This window comes from Polypterus senegalus, chromosome 13, assembly GCF_016835505.1.
Source record: "Polypterus senegalus isolate Bchr_013 chromosome 13, ASM1683550v1, whole genome shotgun sequence".
Taxonomy (NCBI): Eukaryota; Metazoa; Chordata; class Cladistia; order Polypteriformes; family Polypteridae; genus Polypterus; species Polypterus senegalus.
In genome coordinates this window covers 97,026,759-97,052,722 of record NC_053166.1, presented here as the reverse complement: position 1 = coordinate 97,052,722, position 25,964 = coordinate 97,026,759, and the positions used below count along the sequence as shown (strand labels likewise).

Genomic DNA, 25,964 nt, shown 5'->3' with positions numbered 1-25,964 from the left:
GTTCTTAGAGAGCCAGCTCTTAAATTGACTGCATGAGCCCACTCATGCCAGTCAGTGACTGTGTATAGACCCTAAATGATCTGAAGGTTTTGTTGCTTATTTCCAGTCCTCAGTGGTATCTTTCTCATTCTTACATGGCCTACTAACTCAGTTCCTGTATAAGTAATAGCTTTCTCCTAACATTTTCATGCCTGAAAATTCTGCTAGCTTGTTCAAGACAAACCTCTTTTGATGTTTAAATGTTTCTGTTTACTATGGGCAGGACCAAAAAACATACACAAATTTACAAATAAAAAGAAATAATGGAGACATACTTAACTATATAAAAGTATCATCATTTAAATTGATAATACCAGAAACACATTTGAAAACCTTAATAGAAATATAAAAGAAATCATACTAACAGAAAAATTGGCTAGCAGAAATTCATTGCAGTTTACGATAGAGGATAGAAAATTACTAATGCAGCTCAGCAGTGATGAGTTCTCTTGAAACCCTGGGGAAGTATTACTGATATTCCCTGTTACCCTAGAACCTTTACAGAAATATTGTCTGATGTCCTTTGGTGATCATCTAGTTTACCACTCGAGTCATAATGAGATGTTCTGCCTTGCCAATGTAGTTTACAATCTCTCATGTAGGTCTTGGTAGCCCCCTTACCCCAGTAACCACTCAAAATACATATTAAAAGATGCCTCACAAGCAAAATGACTTAATCCATGTTGTTGTTCTGTTTCTTTTCTAATCAGAATAAAAAAGCAGTCTGTATTCAGTCTGTGGTTTTCACAGTTCCTGGCAGCATCACCTTGACGATATGGAATAATGGAAGTGTAACATCCTCAGGAGGAGAAGTGACCATGCCTTACCTGCTGGAAAGTAAGTTTTATTTACATTAAAGGTAGATTTCTTCGTGATCTGGAGTAAATGTGTTTAATACAAACGGGCTGATGTAATCTCAATCAGAAAGCAGTTGACCATGCTTTCTGTCACCAAGATTGTTATGTAAATGATATGTACTTAATGCAGATGGCTAACAATGTTCCCATGAATTGCATAGACTACCTAACTGTGACGAAGGTGACCTCAGACTTCTTAGAACTTACATCTATTTTTGGAGTTGTCATCCAATATGATCTGGAGGGGAACAGGGTCTATACTAATCTTGATTCATCCTATGCTGGAAACACTAAAGGTCTATGTGGAAACTATGACCATAACAAGAACAATGAGCTAATGTGAGTGGCTGTTTCCTAAATAGCATACCTTTCCTTTTTTAGTTTTCTTGCTTTGTTTAGGCAATTAGTGCTGCTATCCATGTAATAATTTTTGTTGTAATTTTGTTTAACAAATCAGATAGCCTTCAAAAATCAGTGTAATTGAAATAGTTAAATTCACATTTCTAAGCTATGTGCTATATGTCATTACCCCTGTTTGATTTGTAGTGAGAAAAAAACTGAATACTATGAAGGTCTGTTAGATCAATCCTTCTCTAAATGTTTAAAATTACTTTAACTTCCAGAGTTCTTAAGGGAGCATGAATAGTTCTGACATTGGTTATCTGTGAACTGTTCATTGTGTGTATTCTGTATTTATTGCTTGATTTTTGCTGCAATCCTGTTTGTAACCACCATGGTGTTTAAAATTTGTTTCCTCAGGACCCCCAGTGGTATGCAAGAAACCCAGTCATATTACTTTGTTCAGTCATGGAAAGTTTCATCAGCATGTACAGATATAGTTAACAACAAAATTAATGTTGGTAGGTATTCAATTTCTTACTTCATATTATTTTCCCTAAAACTCAAAAATAATGATTACTTATTTCTTTAATGCTTTCACTTTGGTAATAGCTCATGCATTGATTTTTTTATTACTATTAATGTGCAAGTGATTATGTACACCTACAGTATTTGAAAGAAGAAAATAGAAGTATTCATTTTTGTGACTTGCTAACAATAATGTTAACACATGTGCTTTTTCTGAGATGGTCTGCAAGATGAATGGCTAAAATTATTTATTTTTTGTTCCTGTGTTTTCCCAGAAATAGAAAATCTACAATCAAATTTAAAACTAATACTATCAAAAGTAAATGTAACTGAAAAGGGAAGAAAGTTAAAAAAACTGCTACAATGAAAGGAATAATGCTTGTAAATAATAATTAACTTTTAATCCTTCTTGCTGTTGCAATGGGATAATGTTATTTAAAACAAAGATATTGGTTAAATTTTCATTATAATGAAATATGCATCATGTGTAATATCTCCTAGCATAGGTTTTATGATTAAGTGATATTCATTTATTTTTCTAGCTGATCCAGCATGGATAACAGCAGAACAAAAATGTCAGAAACTTAAGAGTTCAGTTTTTAAGGATTGTGAATCTGTGGTTGACCCATATCAATATGTGGAAAACTGCAAACTGAGCGTCTACAATAAAGGCAATGACGAAAAAACCCTGTGCTCAATCCTTATTGATTATGCCGACCAATGCTTGCGAAATGAGATTAACACACAGGTCTACGAAGCATTCCCTGAGTGTGGTAAGTTTCATTAGTTTTAAAAATAAATAAGTTAATGATGGAATCAATTATCTTCAACTGAATGTATGCTAGAGTTTTTACTCTACTTTACTCTTAAATTACTATGCTCTGACAAGACAAAATAGGAATATTGTTAATTTCAAGTTGCACCACATGTTTCAAAATAAAATAATATATAAGGATGGAAGGTTTTTCTTTGCTTTTTAGTACCCAAAATACAGGTTTAATTTTTTACATAAATTTATTGAAACCCATGTATCTTTAAAATTCACAGAGTAAGGACCAAGCCAAGAGTCCTGCATCTGTTGTGTCTTATGTACTGTATAAATAATCTTTAAGAGTTCTTGTAATGTATAGCAGAATCTCTGTTACTTAACTTTAGAATTCATAATGTATTATGTTGAACATAGGTTTTAACATTGACTCTAATTTTGTTTATTTTTTTGAGAGTTTATTAATAGTGTTGCATTTCTCTCTTGCAGCTTCCCAATGCACAGACCCAAATGCTGTATTTGTATCTAATGGCAGTCTTGCCCAGAGTGACTGTCGATCACTTTCAGATAACCTAGTTATCGACTATGCTACTGAATTCTTCCCACCTGGATGCATCTGCTCAGAAAATTACTATTATGACTCCCTGACAAACAGCTGTGTCACTGCGTAAGTTGATTCCTCAAAATACTAGTGAAACATAAACATTTTTGTTTTTACATAAACACCAAAGGGGCAGTAAAGTCATAGAGATTAGAACTAGTATATAGTTAATTTATAGTTTGTTACAAAGATAAATATCTGACTCAGTACTCTTGAAATAGACCATTATTATATTTGATCAATAACAGTACTTATTCACTTTCTTTACCAGAGATAATTGTCCATGTTATGTTGGCACAAAGACCTTCAATCCAGGAGAAGAAATCACTGAGGGCTGGTAAGTGAATGGAAGTCAATAATAAGCATTTGATTTACGAGTTTAAATATATTCCTGAAAAAAAATCTTATCTAATAATCACCTAGGGGCACTTTAGAGAAACTTGAATAAATCCTTCATCTATTAACAATACATATACACTGTATATATGTACATCTATCACCTGTACTTAAGGCATTTGCAAAGGATATCATCAAACTATATACTGAAAAACTTATTTTTCATATTTAAAAAAAATGCCTATTAACTGAATTTCATTTTCATACCATTTATTAGAGTTAATATGTTAATGTTATTATTACTGTGTTTTTTATAATTATTTTGTGGCAAGTTGATTTTTTGCTGTATTGCATGAAATGAAATCTCTGTGATAATTTGTTATACAAAATGATTGTGTTAAAAGTTTAGCAACTTTGCTAAGTGTCAAAGAGATTTGACTGAGTACTTTTCCCTTTCAGCATTTGTAAAGCAGCAGCTTCTTGCATTTCTCAATCAATGAGCGGTGAGTAACACATTCTTTATTACTGTTGCATTTAGAAGTGCTTGTGCCTAATCATTTCTCTTTCCGTCTAAACTCTATATATGTGTCTTGTCATTGTAATATTTTCAGGCATTACTCCACTTGTATTGTTATATACTGTATTTGCAAAAGTGAAGATCTTTATATTATCTGATGTGTAATGTATCAGAAAGTCTTAAGCACTGAGTTTCGTTAAATGTGCTTTATGTGCACTGTACATTCATGCTTCAACTGCTGTACTCCCTAGTGACACTGCTCAGAATTACTGGGTACAGATATATCCAAACAAACTAAAGATTCCTTCTCTGCTTTTTCAGTCGACATCGCCATGTATGGTGAGTGCCCTGAAAATGAGATCTTCATAAGTTGCATGGATGACAAAAAGGGCAAGAACTGTGAAGCCAGTTGTGGTAACCTAGAGATGGTAGGCCAAGTGTGTGGAGGCACATGTGAGCCAGGCTGTGTGTGCACATTTGGGTAAGTTCCTTATTGTTTGCTCAGCATAGAGCAGGACTTTTAGATTCAGATTGTAAAATGACATCAACCCAATCACGGTTTGTTAATAACATGTTAATCAATAGGGCTGGACATTAGTGAGTAAGAAAAATAATGATTTTGTTAGATTTTTGATAAAAAACAACATGTCCATTAGAACATTTCTGAGGAGAATAGGTCATTCCCATTCACCTAATTTTTCAAAAATAACACCCCCACTATTCTCAGAAAAATATAACTTTTAACATTACAATTCTTGTCCATTTTTGCAGAATGTTGTATACCTGCATAAGCAATAAATGCAACTAATTCATTTAATGAAGACAAAAATAAATAATTATAAATGAAAATGAAATAAATTTAATAATAATGTCTAAAACAGATGGAAAGTAAAAGATACTGTCAGTGATTGTGGGTGAATGCAGAGGCAAAAATACATGCAGCAAAGAACATCACAAAGACAGCATCAAGCATTTCCTCCAAATATCAATGAAAAGCTTATAAGAAAGTGATTTAGGACATAACCATTCTTAACAAAACATACACTCAGTACTAACATGCTACTCTAAGCAGACTTTCAGTACAGTATATGTAACTGTGAATTTAATAAAGGTTCAGTGTTATATCCATATATAATATATGAGACAAAATGTCAAAGTGATACGTGATGAGTGACTAGTTAAGTGACAAAGTAATTTCAAGCTTGTTGTTAGGATGACTAAAAACAAAACAAAAAAAAAAAATAATAACATTTTCTAAATGGACACCATAATGTACGAGTTTCAATTAATTGTGCATGTGTTTCAGTATATACTGCAATTTAAAATACCACGGCTGAGTATCTACTGCATTTATTCACGCATTAATTTTATGCATTTCACTGTATAATGTACAGTATGTTTCAGTGTATAGTGTATGCATTACTATATATACAGTATACAGCATATATATCATTTAGAATGAATACAATATTTATTAATAACCATCTCAAATATTTATTTAACAATAAATTCTACAAATTCCACAAATAAAGTGTGTCTTTAGCCAACAATGTTTCACTTTTACACAGATGACAACATAATATTTGTTTTTCTGCTAAGTTATCTGTAATAAGATATTCTGACAGCATCCTCATTGTCCTTTAAATGTAAAGTCTTATTATTGACACAAAGATTTTGAAGCATGCATGGTGATCTTCTATGCTTTTTCGAGTTACACCTTGGCACATTCAATATCATGCACTGAAAAATAGAGACACAATTTATCAACAGAGGTATGGCTAAAGGCCTGCAAAATGAGACCACACTATCTGCATCTAGAAACCAGGGTTTGATTGCTCAAAATCCTTTTCTTCCAGCTATGTAAGGAACAATGTAGGGTCCTGTGTTCCCATCAGCGAGTGTCCCTGCTCATTCAAAGATGATCTTTATTTCCCTGGAGAGAGTATTTTGGTGGATTGCAACACATGGTAAGTAGGTGATAAATACAAACAAGCCTAGAATATGTATACAGCATAATGGCCATCTCCATCTGTTACATGAACATTTTAATACTAGCTATCTAGAGAACAACCAGCTTAAGAGAATTGATGGCCAAGGTTGGCCTGCATTGTAAAACCATGGATGTAGGTTTCTTGTACTATATACAGAATGTATGAAGAACATTTTCAACAGTTAAGTATATTTTTAAATGTTGTATTGAATGCCTATCTGGGTTTGTTAATGCTTTGTACCAGATGCAGCCAGAGTAGCCCCTAGCCATTGTTGGCCTGAACTGAATTACATAGATCTAATAATGAATGGATGGTGGGGTTAGTATTTTTATGTACAGAAAAATCATGGAATTAATTAAATTTAATTAAAAAAATTTGAAAGCGGGAATGCTAGTTAATTGGATTACTCTCTTGGTGTTTCTGGAAAAGACACAAGACTTAATAATTTGACCCACAGAATAAAGCGTTTATTGCATACAAAATCAAAATCGAAACACTGGACAAGTTCGAGTGAAGCGCTATGTGCCTAACCCCACCATTAGAGAGTTCCCTTTTTATATGGTTCTTCACCATCAGACTCTGCCACAGTGGCACTATTTTACCAAAGTTCATCACAGGCTTACAGAATCTGCTGAATTCCACTTTCTCATATTTGTCTTGCACATTTTGTGCCATTCTTTATCAATTGCCAGTCCAAAGGTCAGTACCACATGTACAGCACCTGATTTTAAAGAATCAGTACAATATATAACAGATTAATAGTTTTAATATTTATGATAATTTATACTAAAATTAAGGTTAATGCTTCAATAATTCAATATGTTCATTTTTAAAAATGGTGCATGTTTGTTGTAGTTATGTTAGAATAATTCAAATACATACAGTATACTTTTGGATGTAAAGATACACTAGCAGCCTAACTATAATAAGGTTTTGCAGTGAAATTGCTAGCTACTGTGAAGGACCATGATTTGTCATATTATTTGTATTCTACCTTTATTTCTAAGAGTTTAAAAGAAAGGTCCATACTTTTTTTGTTTCTTGATTAGCCCTGTTCTCAGATGTTAATTAAATGGAGCTAGATATGGAGGCAGAAGTCTAATAAGAAAGCAAGTGCATGACATTGATAACCTTCATAACATACCAATTTCTTCTTCCCTGTAGCACTTGTTCCAATGGAAGATTTACATGCACAGACAATGTGTGCAGTGCTATTTGTAATGCTTATGCAGAGTCCCAGTTCCTCACGTTTGACAAGTTCTGGGAAAAGTTTCCCCCAGTGCAATGTGAAATCATACTCACCCAGGTACTGACAGCTTTGTTTTTTTTTTTTAATGGAGAGAACAGAATTTTATTGACTGCTATCTTCTGAATATTAATTGAAAACTCATCAAATCATTCTAAAGTTTTTATAAATTCTGTCATTAAAGTTATAATTACCATATATGTTGTCTAGCACTTTATGTTCAATCCTTTCATAAAAGTGAACTGAAAAGGTTGATATATTTCCTATTGTGAAGCAAAGGTCTTTTATGGAACAATGAAGAAGGACAGTTTAGAGGAGTCTAAAAAATCATCTACCAAGACACATGGACTAGATAAGCTCTAGTAGTAAGGAAAAATAAAAATAAAGATGTGAAGAAAAAAAAGTCATCAAAAGAAATTGCCAGAGAAGCTAGTGGTCTCAACCTAAACAAAAAGTCTTCCATATTAAGCAAAGTTCACACAATAACTGAGCATGAACCTTGTTCTTAAGTAAGGTTGCCACAATAACATCACATACATGCAGTTACACTGAGAACATGCCATTACTGACAAGTACAATTATTCTGACCCTATTTCAAAATAGCAAAGTGATGACATCAACAACAGGCTACAGAAAACCAAACCAAAATAACAAATCCAAAATTAAATATTACAACTTTTGAATAGATCATGAAATATGTGTGTATCACTTCCTTTCAGTGCTACATCACAAAAAGAATATTGTTATAGGATATTTAATGCCATAAGTGCAAAATAATAATTGAAGTGTAAAGGTAATATTACACTGAAGATAAATGCCTCTGCTCAGGAATTCAGTCAAGCTGACACTTCTCCTGACAGCTGCTATCCTCCCTAAGAAAGCAGTGGTGGAACACAAATTCACACTTCTAGATTGAATAGCAGTCTTTTTCTTTCCACTGGCCTAAAAACGATCTCCGTCAGTTTAAGGGGTCCCCTCATATAGTGCAGACTGTCCTTCTCTTGCTCTTTCTCTCTCTGTTTTTCGCATAAATCCCAAACCACCATCCCCACAAACATCAAGAAATCGCTCAGGTCCTTTCCCCTGAGATGCTGGCCATGAACCCAGGGCCTTTGAGTCAGTAAGCTGCATCTGATCCCATTCAGCTAAAGGAAATTTACTCCTGAATTTTTCTGTAATGGGGTTTCATATAAAACAGAGACAGTTCTCTGTCTCAGCCTCGTTACCATTTACCTACAGTAAAAAAATAAACATAAGACTGTGTTCCCTTTAATAATAAAAACAAAAAATAGCATACATATTAAGATTTTTTTTAACTAAAAAATGTACTTTATATACTAGATGGAGCATGTATAAGGTAACACATGTGTTGCTTCTACTCACAGGGGCAGTATAACCAACACACAGATTTTTTGGTGACAGTTCAGAGCAGCGGCTGCCCAGAATATGGAAATGCAGTCTGCAGAAAGCAAGTTAATGTTAATTTTGGACAAACACAAGTGGTCATTTTAGGATCAGAAGTCACAGTGGTAAGTCTAGCTTATTTTTTTTAGCCTTTTTCATTGTCTTGGCTTTCAAATATGGAACTTTCTTGAAAGCTTCTAAGAGTGTTGTCTATAGGATAGCACAGCAAAGAAAATCTGTAGTTAGCAGATTACCAACTAACAGGAAAATAAAGTCAAATATATATTAAGTAATCAATGGTGCATAGAGTTTAAAACTCATTTTGTTATTATTTAGTTGCCTTGTTACTTATTGCATATGTCACTTCATTGACAAGAGTAACATTAATCACATGTTGAGATGTGCTGTAGATGGATGATGTAAGTATAGTGGTGGTACGAAAAGGGAAATAACTCAAAAGTGTGAAGTCATTTCAACTTTACATTTGATAATAAATCTATTTTTTGAAAGATCCACAAAAATGAGCTTACTTGGTAGATGTGATGTGTGAAAACCTTTAAAGAAAACACATCAGAGTAACTGCGATCCCTCTCTCACTCTGACTTTGGAATAAACCAGCAACATTCTCAGTGTTACCCTCTTTTGTTTTTTATGACAGCTCAAAATCATTATGAGACAGCGCAGAATCCAAGTGAACAATAATATAAAAAACGTCTTTTACAAAGTACTGCATTTCTTTATATAGCAGTTATAACTAGGATTTGGTGCTATACTGTAAAGAAAAAAAAGACTTTAAATATGTGACACTCACAGTCTTTGCTGACATCTAGCAGATAAAATCTAACAATATTTTCTAGGAAATATTTGTCTGTTTTTATCAGTGGATTTGTCCTTCTTCTCCTTGACATAGACAACAGCTTTGAAAGTGTTAAGCTTGACTTTACAGTTAGTAATGAGACTTGTTGCTATGTACTTTTTTGGCAACTTTGTACTATTGTTGTGAAGGAGAGTGCTGTAGAAGAAATAAAATATCTTTCCTTTTTGAATGCTTGGAGTTTTGCACAAACATTGCATTTTTTAAAATGCCTGATTAATTGATTAACCAAAACAATAATTAACCAACTAATCAAGATATTTAAAATAGTACAAGATTTTAGCTAAATAGTTGCAGCTCATATATACTCACATACACACACACACACATATAAATATATATATACACCAGATAAAAAGAAAGGAAACATTTTAGCGGAGAAGTAAAAAGAAAAGGAAACATTTTAGTAATAACGGATTGACAATGTAATTGTTTTTCCTCATAGTAAAAAGAAAAGGAAACATTTTAGTAATAACGTAACATGATTGACAATGTAATTGTTTTGTGATTGTCATGAGTGTTGCTGGCATATATATATATATATATATATATATATATATATACACACAGTCACACACACACATATATAAACATATATATATACACACATACATATATATACATATACATATAAATATATACATATATACACACAGACACATATATATACATATATTCACATATAAATAAACAAATCTACATATACAGTATATCTACATATATATTAGGGTGGGACTCGATTAAAAAATTAATCCAATTAATTAGAGGCTGTGTAATAATAAATCTTGATTAATCGTATGTAATCGCACACGCAAATTTGCCCCAAATCGCAATTTTTTTTTTTTTTAATTTAAAAGGGTTTTAGTGGGCGACAGAATCAAATAGACATGGTCATGAATATTGTAAACTCAAGCTGTTTTAATTTCTGAAAAAAAAAATGCTTTTAAACTGCATTTCAATTGAAAACAGAAACAAAAATATCATCCCTGGTTAAAATTGGGCAGACTTAAAAATAAAGTGGTAGTTTAATTACTTTAAGTACATTTTCAGAATGGTATTGTCTTTAAATAATAAGAACCAAAATTTCAACATTAAGTGCAGTTTTTCTTCTTAAAAAAAATAAGTCAGAAACATAAAAGGTAATTTGACCAACTTAATCTTTAAACTCTGAGTAACATTAGCCAAAATTATTTTGTACATTAGGCTAAAACAGTGTGATCATTGAACATTTTGTAATTAGATGTAATTAGAATTAGTAACGGTCACGGAAGTCCAATGATCCCCAGTAAGAGCCACAAAGTCCGCTTTCTGTAATGCATCTAATTTTGCTTGCTTTTTAGTGTGCACAAAACCATGCTTTTATCAAGGCTTCGCTCGGGTAGTTTTTTTAAATGAAATTTTCCTCCGATCAGTCATAGGAACGTGCTTCATTCCGACTCGTAACATTTTTGTAGCTGTGATGTGTGCATCAATGTAATCGATGTACCAGGAAATCATGCATTGACAAAAGTTCCCCTTTGCTTGGAATTGAAAGTGTGATTAAATGCGTTATTTTTTGTTATGGAGTACATGTATCGAAGCTTCTCAGCTGTGCTTGTGCTAGGAAAAGATTTTAAAAATAACGTAACATGATTCTGCGTTAACCGCATATTTTTTCATACGTCCCAAACCAAGGAGATGCGAGTTTAAAATGAATCGTGAAGCGTGCGTACATAGTCAGTACATCCCCCCTCCGGAATCGAACCTCTGATGTCGGTGGTAAAGGCGAAGCCTCTACAATTGCGCCACTGCGTGTGGCTTGTCTATTTGAGAGTATGTAGATAGAGGTATATATATATATATATTCGCAGCGGAGAAGTAGTGTGTTAAAGAAGGTATGAAAAGGAAAAGGGAATATTTTAAAAATAACGTAACATGATTGTCAATTTACAGTAATTGTTTAGTGAGTGTTGCTGTCATCAAGGATTTGATTATCATTATTTGTTTCAATCAGGGTCGTATTTGTACGATGTGTTGTGTTCAAGTTACATTCAGTGTTTGTCAATCATTGTAAAGATAAGAGGTTTCATTCATCAATTCGTTTCTTACTGCATCAATAAACAGCTCGTCTTCCTTTTTATCTGAGATGTGACACACTTCATGCACAGGTTTTTTTTTATACTGTCTTCCTTTAGCGGGACTTTCACTTTTTCCACCGTCTGCTTTGTTTCCACAGTAGCTGGACTGATGAATATGCTTGTATGTCAGACGCTTCATATTTTTTTGCTGCCTTCTCAATTGTGTAATTCGGTTTTTGTTCAGCACTGTTTGGAACTGTTGCTTTTTGTCTGTGCACTGCGTCATTTCACGTGAGCCGCTCGGTGTACATGCATCGAAGGTTCCCAGCTGTGCTGGTGCCATCTCGTATGATGTTCACGGCTGTATGTAATGTCAGCTAAGACTCGGCACTTAAATGTTTCTCTCACAGTTTCGCTTAGTTTGTGCCAAACACTACCCTGACCATCTCATCTTCGTCTGGATAAGCACAGTCCTTCACCAAATGAGGTGAATGGGAGGGGAGATGATGACGTCACTCCCCCACCTGCCTTAACTGTCAATCCCCCACAAACACAGTCTCTCGGAATTTGCATAAGCACAGCCCTTCACGTGCAATTTTAACGTACACCATGCTTTGTTTCCGAAGTAGCAGCAGTCATGAATATGGTTGTATATGTCAGTCGCTCGCTTCTTATTGTTTCGCTGCCTTCTCAATTATATAATGCATGTTTTGTTCAGCGCGTTTTGGAGCTCTTCCTTACTTGCAGGAACCAATTCCATCCATCCATCCATTTTCCAACCCGCTGAATCCGAACACAGGGTCACGGGGGTCTGCTGGAGCCAATCCCAGCCAACACAGGGCACAAGGCAGGAACCAATCCTGGGCAGGGTGCCAACCCACCGCAGGACACACACAAACACACCCACACACCAAGCACACACTAGGGCCAATTTAGAATCGCCAATCCACCGAACCGGCATGTCTTTGGACTGTGGGAGGAAACCGGAGTGCCCGGAGGAAACCCACGCAGACATGGGGAGAACACGTAAACTCCACGCAGGGAGGACCCAGGAAGCAAACCCAGGTCTCCTAACTGCGATATTCCAATATCAGCATACACAAAGCAGGAATTAACTCTGGATGGTACAAATATTCCCATTAAATATTCACAGTAAACCAGTGTAGTGCTGCTAATTAAAACATCTCCGATCAAAAGGGAGTTATTGTAGCAAGGACAAAACATGAAAACTCCTCAAAGTGGTAAACCTCAGGACAATTAGGTACTGAAACTAACCAAAAATGCTTTACTTAATAAATTTAGTGTAAGAAGGTAGAAGGAACTAAAAATTCAAACAGAATTTATAATATAGTGAATAATTTAGTAAGCAGTGGAAAAGAGACTGAGAAATTTCATATGAAACCCAAATAATGATTGCTACAACACTACTGAGGTGAGAAAACAATTATTTGTCAAATAGCTTACTCTCTGAGAAATATTTGACATTTAAGAAAGCCTTCATAAAAGCATTTAAGTGCAGAATAACTAAGGGGATACGGAGCACTCATTGTGAAACTAAATTATTCTTTTTTTTTATTCGAAGTGCCCACCAGTGGTCCGGAAATATCAACAACACCAATCTTGGGAACAAGCAGTGTAAGGATTACCACTGCACCGCCCAGTACAACATATGAAAGCTCTGGTGAAAGTGAAATGACAACTATAAACACAGACCGACCAGGAATGACTGTGATACATACCACTGAATTTAAAAAACCATCAGGATCAAGTACTGCAGCTAGTACCATTACAAAGCATATTACAACATTTGAACCATCTACTGATGGAGGTTCTGGTGAAAATGAAACAACATTTTTTCCCACAACTTTACCAATCAAGACAGAGTTGGAGACAACAACATTTACAACAGAAGGTCAGACTACCATACCTGGACAAACAACTCCATATACTACACCAGTCGGTCCAAGTTCAACACCTGGACAAACAACTAAACCAAGCACAACAGAAGGTCAGACAACCACAACTAGACAAACAAGCAAACCTGGTACAACAGAAGTTCAGACTACCATACCTGGACAAACATCTCTGTATACTACACCAGTCAGCCCAAGTTCAACTCCTGGACAAACAACTAAACCAGGCACAACAAAAGGTCAGACTACCACAACTGGACAAACAAGCAAATCCGGTACAACAGAAGGTCAGACTACCATACCTGGACAAACTACTGAAACACATGTTACTTCCACAACTGAATCAAGCCCTGCAACTAGTATCATTACAGAGCATACTACAACATTTGAACCATCTACTGATGGAGGTTCTGGTGAAAGTGAAACAACATTTTTTCACACAACTTTACCAAGCAAGACAGAGGTGGAGACAACAACATTTACAACAGAAGGTCAGACTTCAACACCTGGACAAACTACTAAACCAAGTACAACACAAGGTCAGGCTTCCACAACCAGACCAACAACTGCCACACATCAAAGTAGCAAGGTAAGCTTTAAATAATTTTAATATTTGATTTAAAATATAAATTGATGCTTTATCATCGTTAATTGGCTACTTTCTTTAAGCTTGTACCTATTAAATGATCTGCATTTCATTTTTACAGTTTTACTGTTAGTGTTTTTTTACAATGTAAGCTTTTAAAGTGTTGTAACTCGTTGTGAAGCAGGTTCTCATAAAGCTGAGGAGCAGTGCTGACAAGGTAGTCTTTTCCAAAGTTCTGCCTGTGCCATGCGCATGTCCTTGTAAGATCAAGGAGATTAGAATTTTTAATAGTGGCGTTAATCTTGGAGTAAGACAAAATGTAATCTTAGTTTAGTGTAGTCCACTTCATCCCATAAGGCACATAGGGTGACCATAGTAACGTTCCATCTTCTCCTGTCCTTATCAATGTTCTTTGTTTCCAAACATGATAAACAATTTCTTTGCAGGCCAGTACTTTCCTACAGTAGGTGTTTTTTTGTTCTACCTGTTTCATGCAGAAATCCAGGCAAAATAGAAGAGATTAGACCCATTGTTTAACCTTCTAATGTAGTAACATAGAAGGGGCTTCTGGAACAGATGTGAACTTTTCTACTATGATGGCTTAGATCTGAAACAGAGGGGCACCTTGTATTGAGGAGGTGTATGAGCAGGTTTGCCAAGGATATGTTGAACTAGGGAATGAGGTGCAGGGAGTGTAGGACATGGCGAATTTAGAACTGTACAGTACAGAAAGGGATGAACAGAAGTGTAAAAACAAATACACATAGTAATTTAAATTTCTAGCCCAAAGTTAAAGTGCCAAATTAAAATAAGTAATTCATTACAAATGCTTGCTTTAATGCTTGGAGTAATAAAAATTAAAATAAGTGAGTTGGAGCTGTTTGTAGCTGGATGGTATTAGTGTCAAGTCCGCTAAGGTCCTTTTCATAATGGGTACAGTAAACTTTCTGATGTCCCGTTGTGTATTCAAATCTAGTTTCTCTGCTTTCCATTTACAATGCTTTACCTTTACTTACCCATTCAATTTGATTTCTACAAATATACCCAAGACTGCATGCTGACCGTGTCCCTCTGTAACGATTGAGCTGATTCTAGATTCACTGTCATTCCACCTAGTTTAATATCATCTGTATATGTACTTAAGCAGCTTGTTATTTATATTCCTTTTATATCAATTATATATATTAAAAATAGCAGTGGTCCCAGGACCTACGCCCAGAAAAGTACTGCTTTTAATATCACCCTATTCTAATGAGGTTCCTTGTACCATAACCCTTTGCTCCCTGTATTTGTGCCACTTTTTCACCTATCTGAACAATATGCCTTGAATCCACACTTCTTTTAGTTTTATGCTCAGCATCTCATGTGGGACCTTTTGAAAATTAAGATAAACATTAAACTCTATATTAGTAAAAACTATGACACATCTTATTTAGTTTCCACCCACTTTTTTTTTGGTAAAATGTTTATTACATAAAGACAAAATAACATGAGATAAATTATCAAACAACCATAAGGTAGAAAAAAATCCAATCCACCGTCTCTCCCTTTCCCAGTTTTCACAAAAAGAACAAAAATCGTTTTTTGTGAGTTCTGATTGCATAACTTTTGATCAGTCACACCTACAGTGATTCTGACCTAAGGGTGAAACTAGAGAATGTTACCTTTAGAAAGAGACCAAACATGTGTTTATACTCCAGATAGTTCAATAACAGCAATGATTCTAATTTGGAGCTCGAATTACAAGCGATTTAAATTTAAAAATGACCCCAAATGCTTGATAAATCAGGGATTTCCAGCAAATCATATCTATTTAATTTCCATCCACTTTAAACTTTAACACCAGTGAATGTAGAAAGCATAGCACCAACATAACATAAAGAATATAAAACTCAGAAGTGAATTCTAGGCAATTTTAATGTTCTTTGGTAAGTCACTAACCTGAAGTACACCAATAAGTTTCACCTGAACTAAATCAAACTTGTGCTGAATATAAACAGTGCATCTGAAAATAAAGAGATGGTCAGAGTGTGAAAATACCAGTTGTAACAAAGTTGTCCATTACAGCAAGTGCTTCCAAGTGTGAATCAAATAAGTACTGTGCTGATCCCAGCCTTATTTTTGATTTAACAATATAGGGTAAACAAGGCTGAAATCCAACAGCGTACACTTTTGAGCAAATGGCACCATGGTCTCCCTGTGCTGCATTGTAAATGAACTGATATCTGGGAAAAGGTAGATCTGTGAGTCTTCAAAACTCATATTTTGAACATGATGCACCTCTTTCAGAATTAGTTGGTGGTCAAGAAACTCCAAGAATTTTATTATAAGAGTCAAATAATATGCATTGTTTTGCCTGGTGAGATGAAGCTCAAGCCATTACAGTGAAGTCAGAACTTGTTGTTCAATTTCCACCCACTTATGATTCAGGAACAGTACTGAAATAACTCATTTTGTGTTTTGATGTTTTGTGCAGCCTCCTTGTAACATGAGCAGATGTAAACCAGTTCAACCCTGCACTATGACTGGTGCCAACACAATCATCAAACTGGATTCCTCTCATTGCTGTAACATAAGTGCTTGTGGTAAGTTTGTCAGTCAGTTACTAAGCCCACATTTTTTACTGAACTCTGACAGTGGACTGAAATGAATTAAATGTTAGCACATGTATTTCTAGCCAAATGTATATATCATATTTGATCATTATCCAAGCCTGAATATCCTACAACAGCGGTTCTCAAACTTTGGGGCATGAATGTTGCCATATGTGGCGTAATTTCGCAATTCGTATGGATATTTTAAACTTGTAGCGGTGTATCTGCAGCAAAATATATAGGAATAAATTTTATTAGGGTTTCAAAAAAACGTTAGGGGGCGATTAAAACTGTTATGAAAACTTGGGTCGCAAATACTTAAAGGTTGAGAAACGCTGTCCTATAAGGACACAGCGCCTTGGAGAATTGAAATTTATACCGGCACCAGCATATTTAATATTCTTGTCCTTTTGAAGGCTGCAGTGGCAAAATGCCACAGGCTAGATTTACTCTATTGTCTTATCCTGAGGACTCAAGGCAGTCTCAAGTATAACCTGGGTCTCACCCTGAATGTTATCATATGAAGAGCAAATGGGGATGTTATTATACCTCTGATTCTGGATCCACTTGGATTTTTAAGCTCCCTCTCGTATCACAAAGATGAATCCATGCAACCCTGAGAAAAAAAAAACTTGTTTTAGCCAACTCGAGTAATGTATTTTCACAGCCCAAAGCTAATAACTACAGTAAGTTGTACCAAAGATCACATTGTCATGAAGCCAGGCGGATGAGACCAAGATAAGAATGTTTGTATAATGAGTTAAATTGTTTTAAGTGTCCAAGCCTAATTTTGTTGAGGTGCCAGACTTCAGAATGGGCTGGGATGACTGCTGGGAGGTATTTTCGCATTATTTTCTCGAGTGGTTCTCTGGGGATTATAGCAATCCATTACAGTCTCACACTTAATGAGTCTGGGTTAAAAAATGGAAAAACAGACAGACTGATGAATGGTGACAGAAAAACTGCATGATGGACATAATGAGCATAAAATTTTATTGCTGTCATCTAATGATTTCTTACACTCTTTCATTACATAGGACTCATTCTAACTATATTCTATTAATTTACCTTTTCAGAGTGTCCACCACTTTCACAATGTCCTTTACCTCCACCCTGTTCAAGTAGTCTTGCTGCCCCCATGTTTGACCCCAACAAAGATTGCTGTCCTGTTTATACTTGCCGTAAGTTTTCTGTTGAGACATCTATTACTTCCTTGTTTAAAACCTTATTGTTAAGTTCCACTTCTTTGATGAGCTTAGTATAACCACCTATCTTCCAACAAAACTGGACACATATCACAAGAATGGAAAATCTTTGAACATGTGAGTTATAGATTATATAAGTAAATAGAGAATAGAGATAAAACCAAGGGAGTCTTACATTTGCACTGTCAATGCCTCATATTGAATAACCCCTGTGGTTGCATCAGACCAGATTAAAAGGCAAGATATAAAGCAGATTAGTAGAAGCACTAATTTGTTTGTGAGGACTCATTCAGTGGAGATAGGCTGCATTCCTTGTGAAAGTAAGACTTTGTGGGTAATGACCCTTTCCTGGTAAAGCAATACAAGCTATTTCCTGAGCAAATACTTTAAATCGCAAGGAGAAGAAACAGTTCTAGTAGAAATGTTTTAATGTCATGGAATGGAAGAAAGTAACCAAAGGAGAAAGAAGCTAGTTTTCTTATATTATAGATGGAGAGTTGGCCATCTTCAGTCTCTCAATCTGACAGTTCCATTCATAAATGAACAATATTATTTGGACAGGAAATTGTGTAAAATGAGGATCACCATCTTTATCAGCACCCACAAGAACTGGAGAGAATGAAGTATTTTTTATTGAACTGCAAAGAGAGTAGAAACATCTGAATCGAAAAGAAAATGGAGAAATCTTAACTGTGTGAAGGTTTGGTATTGTTCTCATGTTTTTGTTTGTAATTGAAAATGAGACAGATTGTTGACCTAGTTCTTGAACATCTTCTGTTCCTTTGTAAGAAAATGAAATATAGCAATGTGCTTGACTGGGAGAATAGTTGTTAACACATTTCAACAAGTGTTAAACACAGGGTGAAAATCCAGCATGATACAGGCCCTTATCATAAGTTTGTATGGTGGCAGCATTTCTTAACATTTAATTTCTAGTTTAGCTTCTTTTGAATCATAATACTGAGTGTGCAGTTGTGTGCTTCTCTAATTTTTTTTATTTTTGAATTTTATGCAGCATCAGTTCATGGGACTACAACAAACCACCCAACTTCTCAAAGCTCAGCTACTCCAACACATGTCACTAAGGTAATTTAGTATTCAAAAATTCTGTACTTGTTAAGAGAATAAAAAAAAATACCATTCAGGACATTTTTGCAGTTGTCACCTTTGGAGCATAATATTCAGCATTATCCTTCCAGTATTTCACTTAACTACTGTACTGTACCAGCCTGCACTTTCCCTCCACAAATATTTACTCATCTATGTTTGGCTAAACTCTTTGGCCTACTTGTTCATGTCTTCTTACACTAGATTGTTTTCTTTAGGAATTACAATGTTTTACCTTGTTTGACTGTGTGATTATTTTTCTCTCAGAATCCTTGCACTGGTATTGTATGCCCAAGTAAAACATGTGGACCTGGTGACTATATCACAAGCGAACCAAACCCCTTTAACCCATGCTGCCCTAAACTGAGCTGTCGTGAGTATTTCTCTGTTTTAAATTCTTCAAAACCCAACTCATGATGAAAGGGGATGATAAATGGAGAGGGTTCCTACATTAATGTATTAAAGAATGTTAGAATTCCCATTTTCACTATGGTATAAAGTAGGTAAAATGAAACATATTGACATCCTGTTTAGAAAATGGCTACCCTAAGAAGAGGGGAAATTCTCTGAGGTGTCTCAAGCAAGGCCTGTATTTTCTTTACATGGATTTGTTCAAACTTTACACTATTTGTTATTATTAACAGAAAAGCTGTGATTGTGCTGCTACAAGATCAGATTAAAATACCTTTCCGGTTTGTTTTTCATGTTTTTCCTCTCAAGAAGCAGTCTAAATATGTGCCGAGTTAATGGATTGCATCCCAAGAATTCATACTGTGAGGAGAAGTTCAGAAAATGAAAGTGTTTCATTAATAAATTTACCCTTTCAATATGTGCTACACATATATAACCATAAGCAATCCTTTAAAAAAAAAACACTAATCATTAGCTGTTTAAATGGCATTTTCTGGGTTTAGCAAGGGTAGCTTCTTCACCAGCAAATCTGCTTTCTCTATTGTCCATGGTCACTGGCATATTTTGGGAAGACAGATATAATATTCATATCATATCATACCATCACCACATGTTCTTCTGCCTCCATCTCCACCTTGATGCACTGCTCCACTCAGTCATGATCTTCTATTTTCTACACATGCCAAAACCACCAGAACAGAAACAATCACTTCCTCACTAAGACTTTCTCTTATTGTACATCAACATTAATCTTCCTCTCAGTCTATGAAACTTCACATATTCATCTGATCATTCTCATTTCAGTTCTTTACAGCTTTGCATCACGTTCTGTCTTCATCATCCAGATCTCACTCATGTAGAATATACTAATTCTCACTCTTGTGATTTGAGAAAGATTGGTACATTTTTTTGCTGCCCTATTGTGTTTCTGGAGCATTTAAACATTGCAGAATGTTAATATAGCAGTGTTTGTAGTAATTTAGCTGCAAGTAATTAGGATTTTATTATTATTATTTTTTGAGTTTGCCACATCACTATTTTGGTTGTTATTTTAAGCTTTGACATGTAATGACTCTGTTGTCAGGCTGCTATTCACTGTTTCTTGACTTCCAGAGGCACAATGTGCCATGTCACTGATGCTATGTTTTGAAACCCTGGGCTTCATTCGGTGCAGCATCTCAGATTATGAATACAAACCTTAAACTAATTAATTGTGTGTGTGCATACTTTAGTGAATGTCTTTTGGTTTTTATCTCGTTGTTATTCTCCTTTTGTCTTTGTTAATAGTTTTGTATCTAGGTTTGGTGACAGAATATCTTATGGTTGTTGGCATCTGGTTACTGTACTTTTGACAGTGTGCATGGTTTAGCATTTCAGTTTTGGCAACAGTTTCTCTGATATTTGATATTGACCCTTGTTACAATTTCCTGAACAAACATGCATATCATTGTCTGGTTACCCTGTCCTAGCAGCTCACTACTTTCCACCTAACTGGTAGGGAGCATGTAACAAACCATCTCGTGGTGCCCCGTTAATCTGTCCTACCAGACAGAGACCAATTGCTACACTACACAGTCCACCTCCCTGGTTGAACAGTCAATTACACAGTTTTCATAAGCATTTGCCTTAAGTGTCAGTGAGGCTCCTTTAGAAGTCATAAAGTGGGACAGCTACTGCAATTTCTTCCATTCTCCTCTGACTCCACCCATGCTTTCACTGTTGTGCCTTCACTTCCATCTTTACTCAGTGTTACCTAAGTGGCTAACTTTCCTACATTCTTCAAAACAACTCCATTACCATCCATCCATTTTCTAACCCGCTCAACTCCATTACTGATATCTAAATTTAAATTTGCTACATCTGTATTTTGTATCCTTCTTGCTGACTTTCTACAAACCTCACACACACCATCTGCATATGTTTCCATCTTGTATGCACCCGCTTCTGGTTATCTGTGCGATGGAGTGAGTTTCTCCCAACACTTTTACTGCACAAGCCGCACACCCTTCCTTCTTGCTCCTTCATTTCCAGTTTTCATCTTATTCTTTCCTGGATTTACCTTTAGCCTTTCACTGCCAAGTTAGTGTTCCACTTCACATCTTCTACATAAATTCTGTTTCACATTTACAATTAATATGAGATTTTATCTAAGCACAAGAGCTCTCATTGTAGTTCTTTAGGCACTTCTCTTGTCATCACTGTATGGATTGTACAGGCTAATTATGTCTATTAGTTTATGACAATATTGTTTATTACATTTATTTTATTCCTTTTTTTGTGTCACAATGCCATTTTGAATATTTCATAGAGACCTCTCCTTCCTGGTTGGTACTTACATGACCCTTGTTATGTTGGCTTAACTGGGCCTATGACAAAAGATGACAGTGCTATTTAGTAGGACTTAAACAACTAATCAATATCATCAATATTGATTGATTGAATTTTGTTATTGATTAGTTGCATTGTTATTCCATGGTTGAATTTTGGCACAAGTCTGCAGGTATCACAGATGTTAATTAAAAAGTCCAGCATGGCCCAACATAATAAACTATGAGAATCTCACCACAATTTCAAGTCAAAAAACTCCTTTCATTACTGCCACTTTTATCTCATTGTGGAATTAGTTGAGAAATAAAAGTACATAATTTTTTTATGCTTCAACAGTGCAAAAATGTGACCAATCAATTGTCAGATGCAAACATTTTACCTTGTAGTGTCACAACCAAGTTATTTGGTCAGATTATTAACTCTTTAATAAAGAGCCATATACAGTCCTAATAAAGAAACTAAGGCTTCTTATACATTTTCTAATTGTTATGAACATGGCTTCATTGTCTGTCCAACCCACTATCCATTTTCTAAACAGTTTATCCAGTTAATTTCTGCTAGGAGCTGGCGCCTATCCCAGGCTCACTGGGTGCGATTCAGTTATTTGAAGCCCAAGGAAAATCTTCCCAGTAATAAAACATGTAATGTATTAACATAGCATATTAACATTTACTTGATAATTTGGCTCAGACCTTACATTTTGTTCTTCCAACTTCTGTTTTGGTTTTGTGTATTAATTTTGGTGTGTTGTCCAATAGAACTCTTTTTGGAGATTTTGCTTTTTTTACCATTCTTCTGCACATTTACCTTGGATCATTCCCTGGTCATCTTTTTCAATTGTCCTTTTGAGGACATTTTGCTTTTTTCCAGCTACAGGTACTACAATGACCTCGGTTTACTCAATTATTATCACAAAATAGCAATGGACCCCTAGTACAGGAATAGCTTTACCTAAAAATTTCTACTATTTCAGTCCTGACAACCTTTCTTGCTTTCTAAAACATTGATATTACTGTAGAAATTTAGCAGTTACTTAATCATACTTAATCTTTTCAATGTTCACCTCACCACTTATTGCATCTCCCTGTCAAAAGCCTTCTCCAGATCTACGAATGCCTAAATACCCTACTACCTCACCACTGCTATTATATGTCACTCAGTCCCTCTATTAAAGTGTCAAAACTCATCTTTCTCTTTATTACTGTTTCCAACACGATCATGTTATCATTGACCAACAAGCACCTTAAAAGTACAAAACAATAATTCCCCTGTTCACCTCAACCAATATGTTTGCCCATCTTTGTACTCTACACCAGAACATAGCTTTAACTGCACCCACCAGAAAAATATGTACCTTCTAGTGTTCTCATTCATCATTTTTACACCTTTACTTTCATCTCAATTCCTGTATACAGCATATGTCTCCTTTATTTCTGTTCAGCCCATTTACCAATTCAAAGGATTTTCCCATGACACTCCCTATATTTCAAGTCACAATCCTTATACTCTCTTCCTCTGACTGCCTCTTATTAATCAGGTCTAGACCTCCCATAAATTGGGTTACTCCCTTCAACCGGATTCCCTAAATTTCTGTATTGTATAGGCACGTGGGGTGCCGGAAGCGTACTATTGGTTGTTCTTCACCAATGCTTTGTAACTCACATTTTTGTATCTTGTCTCAAAACCTTTTAAGGATGAAAGCCTTTCCTTACACCAACCTCCAGTAGTCATCTTTTATGACATACTTAAGGTACAGTGACCTTATTTTAACCTCAGGTCACAGGGGTAACAAAGAAACACTCCAATAAAGCCAACTTAAAATCATCAACTAATATAACCTGCACATCTTTTGAAATATGGGAAGAAACCCTGGGATACCTACATAGACACAGCCAGAATAAATCCACATGGATAAACATCTGGGCACTGCATGCAAACTGGGGTTACTGAATCTTTGAGGTACCAGTACTACCCACTGCACCACCATGTCATCGAAAAAACGGAATACAACTTGTTGTGCATAGTCAATCCTTCTAAAACTTCAGTTCAATATTTATTGTAACAGAGACTTACTGTAGGTGTTTTAGGTTAAATAACAGCTATAATCTCAATAAAAACATCTCAGGCATTCAACAGTTTTACCAAAATACAAATTCCAAATTTCAGAAGTCTGCACAGCAGAGTACAACATCTGTTACAAAAGGGTTGAGATTTGTGTTTGGGTTCTTCTAAGCAGTGATATTTTTCTTGCAATGTTCCATTTATTCTTTTGGAAATCTTGACTTTGCCATAGTAGAGATGCATTGTTTGTGCCGCTCTATTAACACAAAACATTATGTTTAATTATTTTTTGAAACGTTTAACAGAAAAGAGAAACATGTTTATTTCTTGTTCCTTAGGTTCCAAGTGTAAATGTAGTTCAGTGCCTACATGCAGCAGCACACAAGAGCTGGTTACTGTAAATGTTCCTGGTCAATGTTGTCCGAACCTTAAGTGTGGTAAGTATCCTAATCTAAGACTTGAACTTGGCCTATGTTTTTTCACTTATTTTTTATACTGCACCATATATTTGGTGCCATGATTGTTTAAAGATATCCACTGCATATTTTAAATTCAAACAATTTTAGCATTTAATCATTTCTGTATTATTTAACTTGTTTCAGTGAAAAAGAAGAATGACTGCAATGTGGTTTACAGCACAGTCACAGTTCAGAAGGGACAATGTTCTGCTCAGGTAATTTGCTGTCTTATATAACAGTATATCAATATAACACACTCTCTGCACTGTACAGCCTGGTGTACACTGCCTCTGCTGTCAATTTTAGAGATAATTCATGTCCTCTGTATGAAAATAATTTTACCAAACTACTTACAAAACTAAAAAATATAGCCATGATAGATATTATCTTGAAATGTGTATTAAGTTTAATTGAGTTTAATTGCAGCACTATTAGCACACATTAGACAATAATAATTAAATGATTGGAAGGATTGACATTGGGAATTTACAACATTGGGAGAAATGAAGGAATGCAGGCACTGTAGCCCTTCCAGGAAATGATTTTAAAGCCCACATATTAGAATCTTTGGCTGCTAAAGCACTGTAAATGAATCCTGAATTTGCAAAATCAGAATGTATCCAAACCCACCTGTCCCTCTAGTGCCTCCTTCCTATATAGAAAAAGTTTTTAGTCATAATGACCGGTCATCATGCAGTTGACCGTTAAAGATAAACCTGTGTAATCATATGCATGCAGTATATCAAAGACATATTACTCTTCTCTCTCAGGTCCAGATTCCCAGTTGTTCCGGCTTGTGTTCATCTTCTCAGATCTTCACTCCACAGTGCAAATGGGAAAGTCAATGCTCTTGCTGCAAGAAGGGCAAAGTCTCACCTATGTCTTTCACTCTCAATTGTAAAAATGGCAAAGCAAAATCCTACTCAAGCAATGTACCCCAAACCTGCAACTGCCAAAGCTGCAACTAATAAATCAGTATGAAATGAGCCTCATTGGATGGATGCTCAGTCCATCTCACAGAAAAACTCAACTTTTATATTGTTGTACTAAATTTCTAATTTTAGTTGAAGGTTATCTTACCTCATAGTACTTTCTCTGATTTAAAGTTTTGCTGAGTTTTCTGATACTCTATTGAACAAGTTCAAGTCTAACTTCTTTACTTAACATGTCTGTATATTGTAATGAAGTAGACTATTGAGTCATTATACCCCTGTGTTTACAAATGTATTTCTAGGTAATCTATGCTTGTACAGCTTAAAAAAATACTAAATCAACTGATCTGTTTCGAGTTCACCTTTCAATAAAATATTTCCACTGCAAAGTTGATTTTAGGATCTGTTAGTAATTTAAAAACTAAAATGTGAATTTTCCAGACTGTAGGCCACAAGAGCAATCTCTTTATATTTTTAATTATTTACTGTCATCTCATTGCCATAACTTGAGCTTGATAACAAGCCTGTGCACATTCCTTAGCTGGTCACTCCACTCTTAAGTCTTTATCGTGACTTAATGTTGTTTGTGTACTTGAAACATTATACAGGTACCTTTGTATTTCTCAATATTTTACAATTGTCTATAGATCTGTAAATGTAATTATTTAATCAAAATATATTTGAGCATGAAACACTTGTATGACATTCAAAACCTTCTTCTTAATGTAAAACATGCATACTCATTGGGTTTGATTTTTATTTTACCAATGTAGTACTCTTACCTCATATCATTAAAACCTGTAAATGTATTGCC

At 35.1% G+C, this 25,964-nt stretch overlaps 1 protein-coding gene across 1 annotated transcript in view; it reads left to right on the top strand.

Annotated features, from left to right (window-relative positions):
* Positions 1-25,186, top strand: part of LOC120543324 (integumentary mucin B.1-like) — a 58,918-nt gene extending 33,732 nt beyond the window's left edge. The window contains exon 9 of the mRNA XM_039776360.1: positions 24,989-25,186. Within this exon, the coding sequence (XP_039632294.1) occupies positions 24,989-25,186 (198 nt within the window). The remainder of the gene's footprint in view (positions 1-24,988) is intronic.
* The last annotated feature ends 778 nt before the right edge of the window (positions 25,187-25,964 follow it).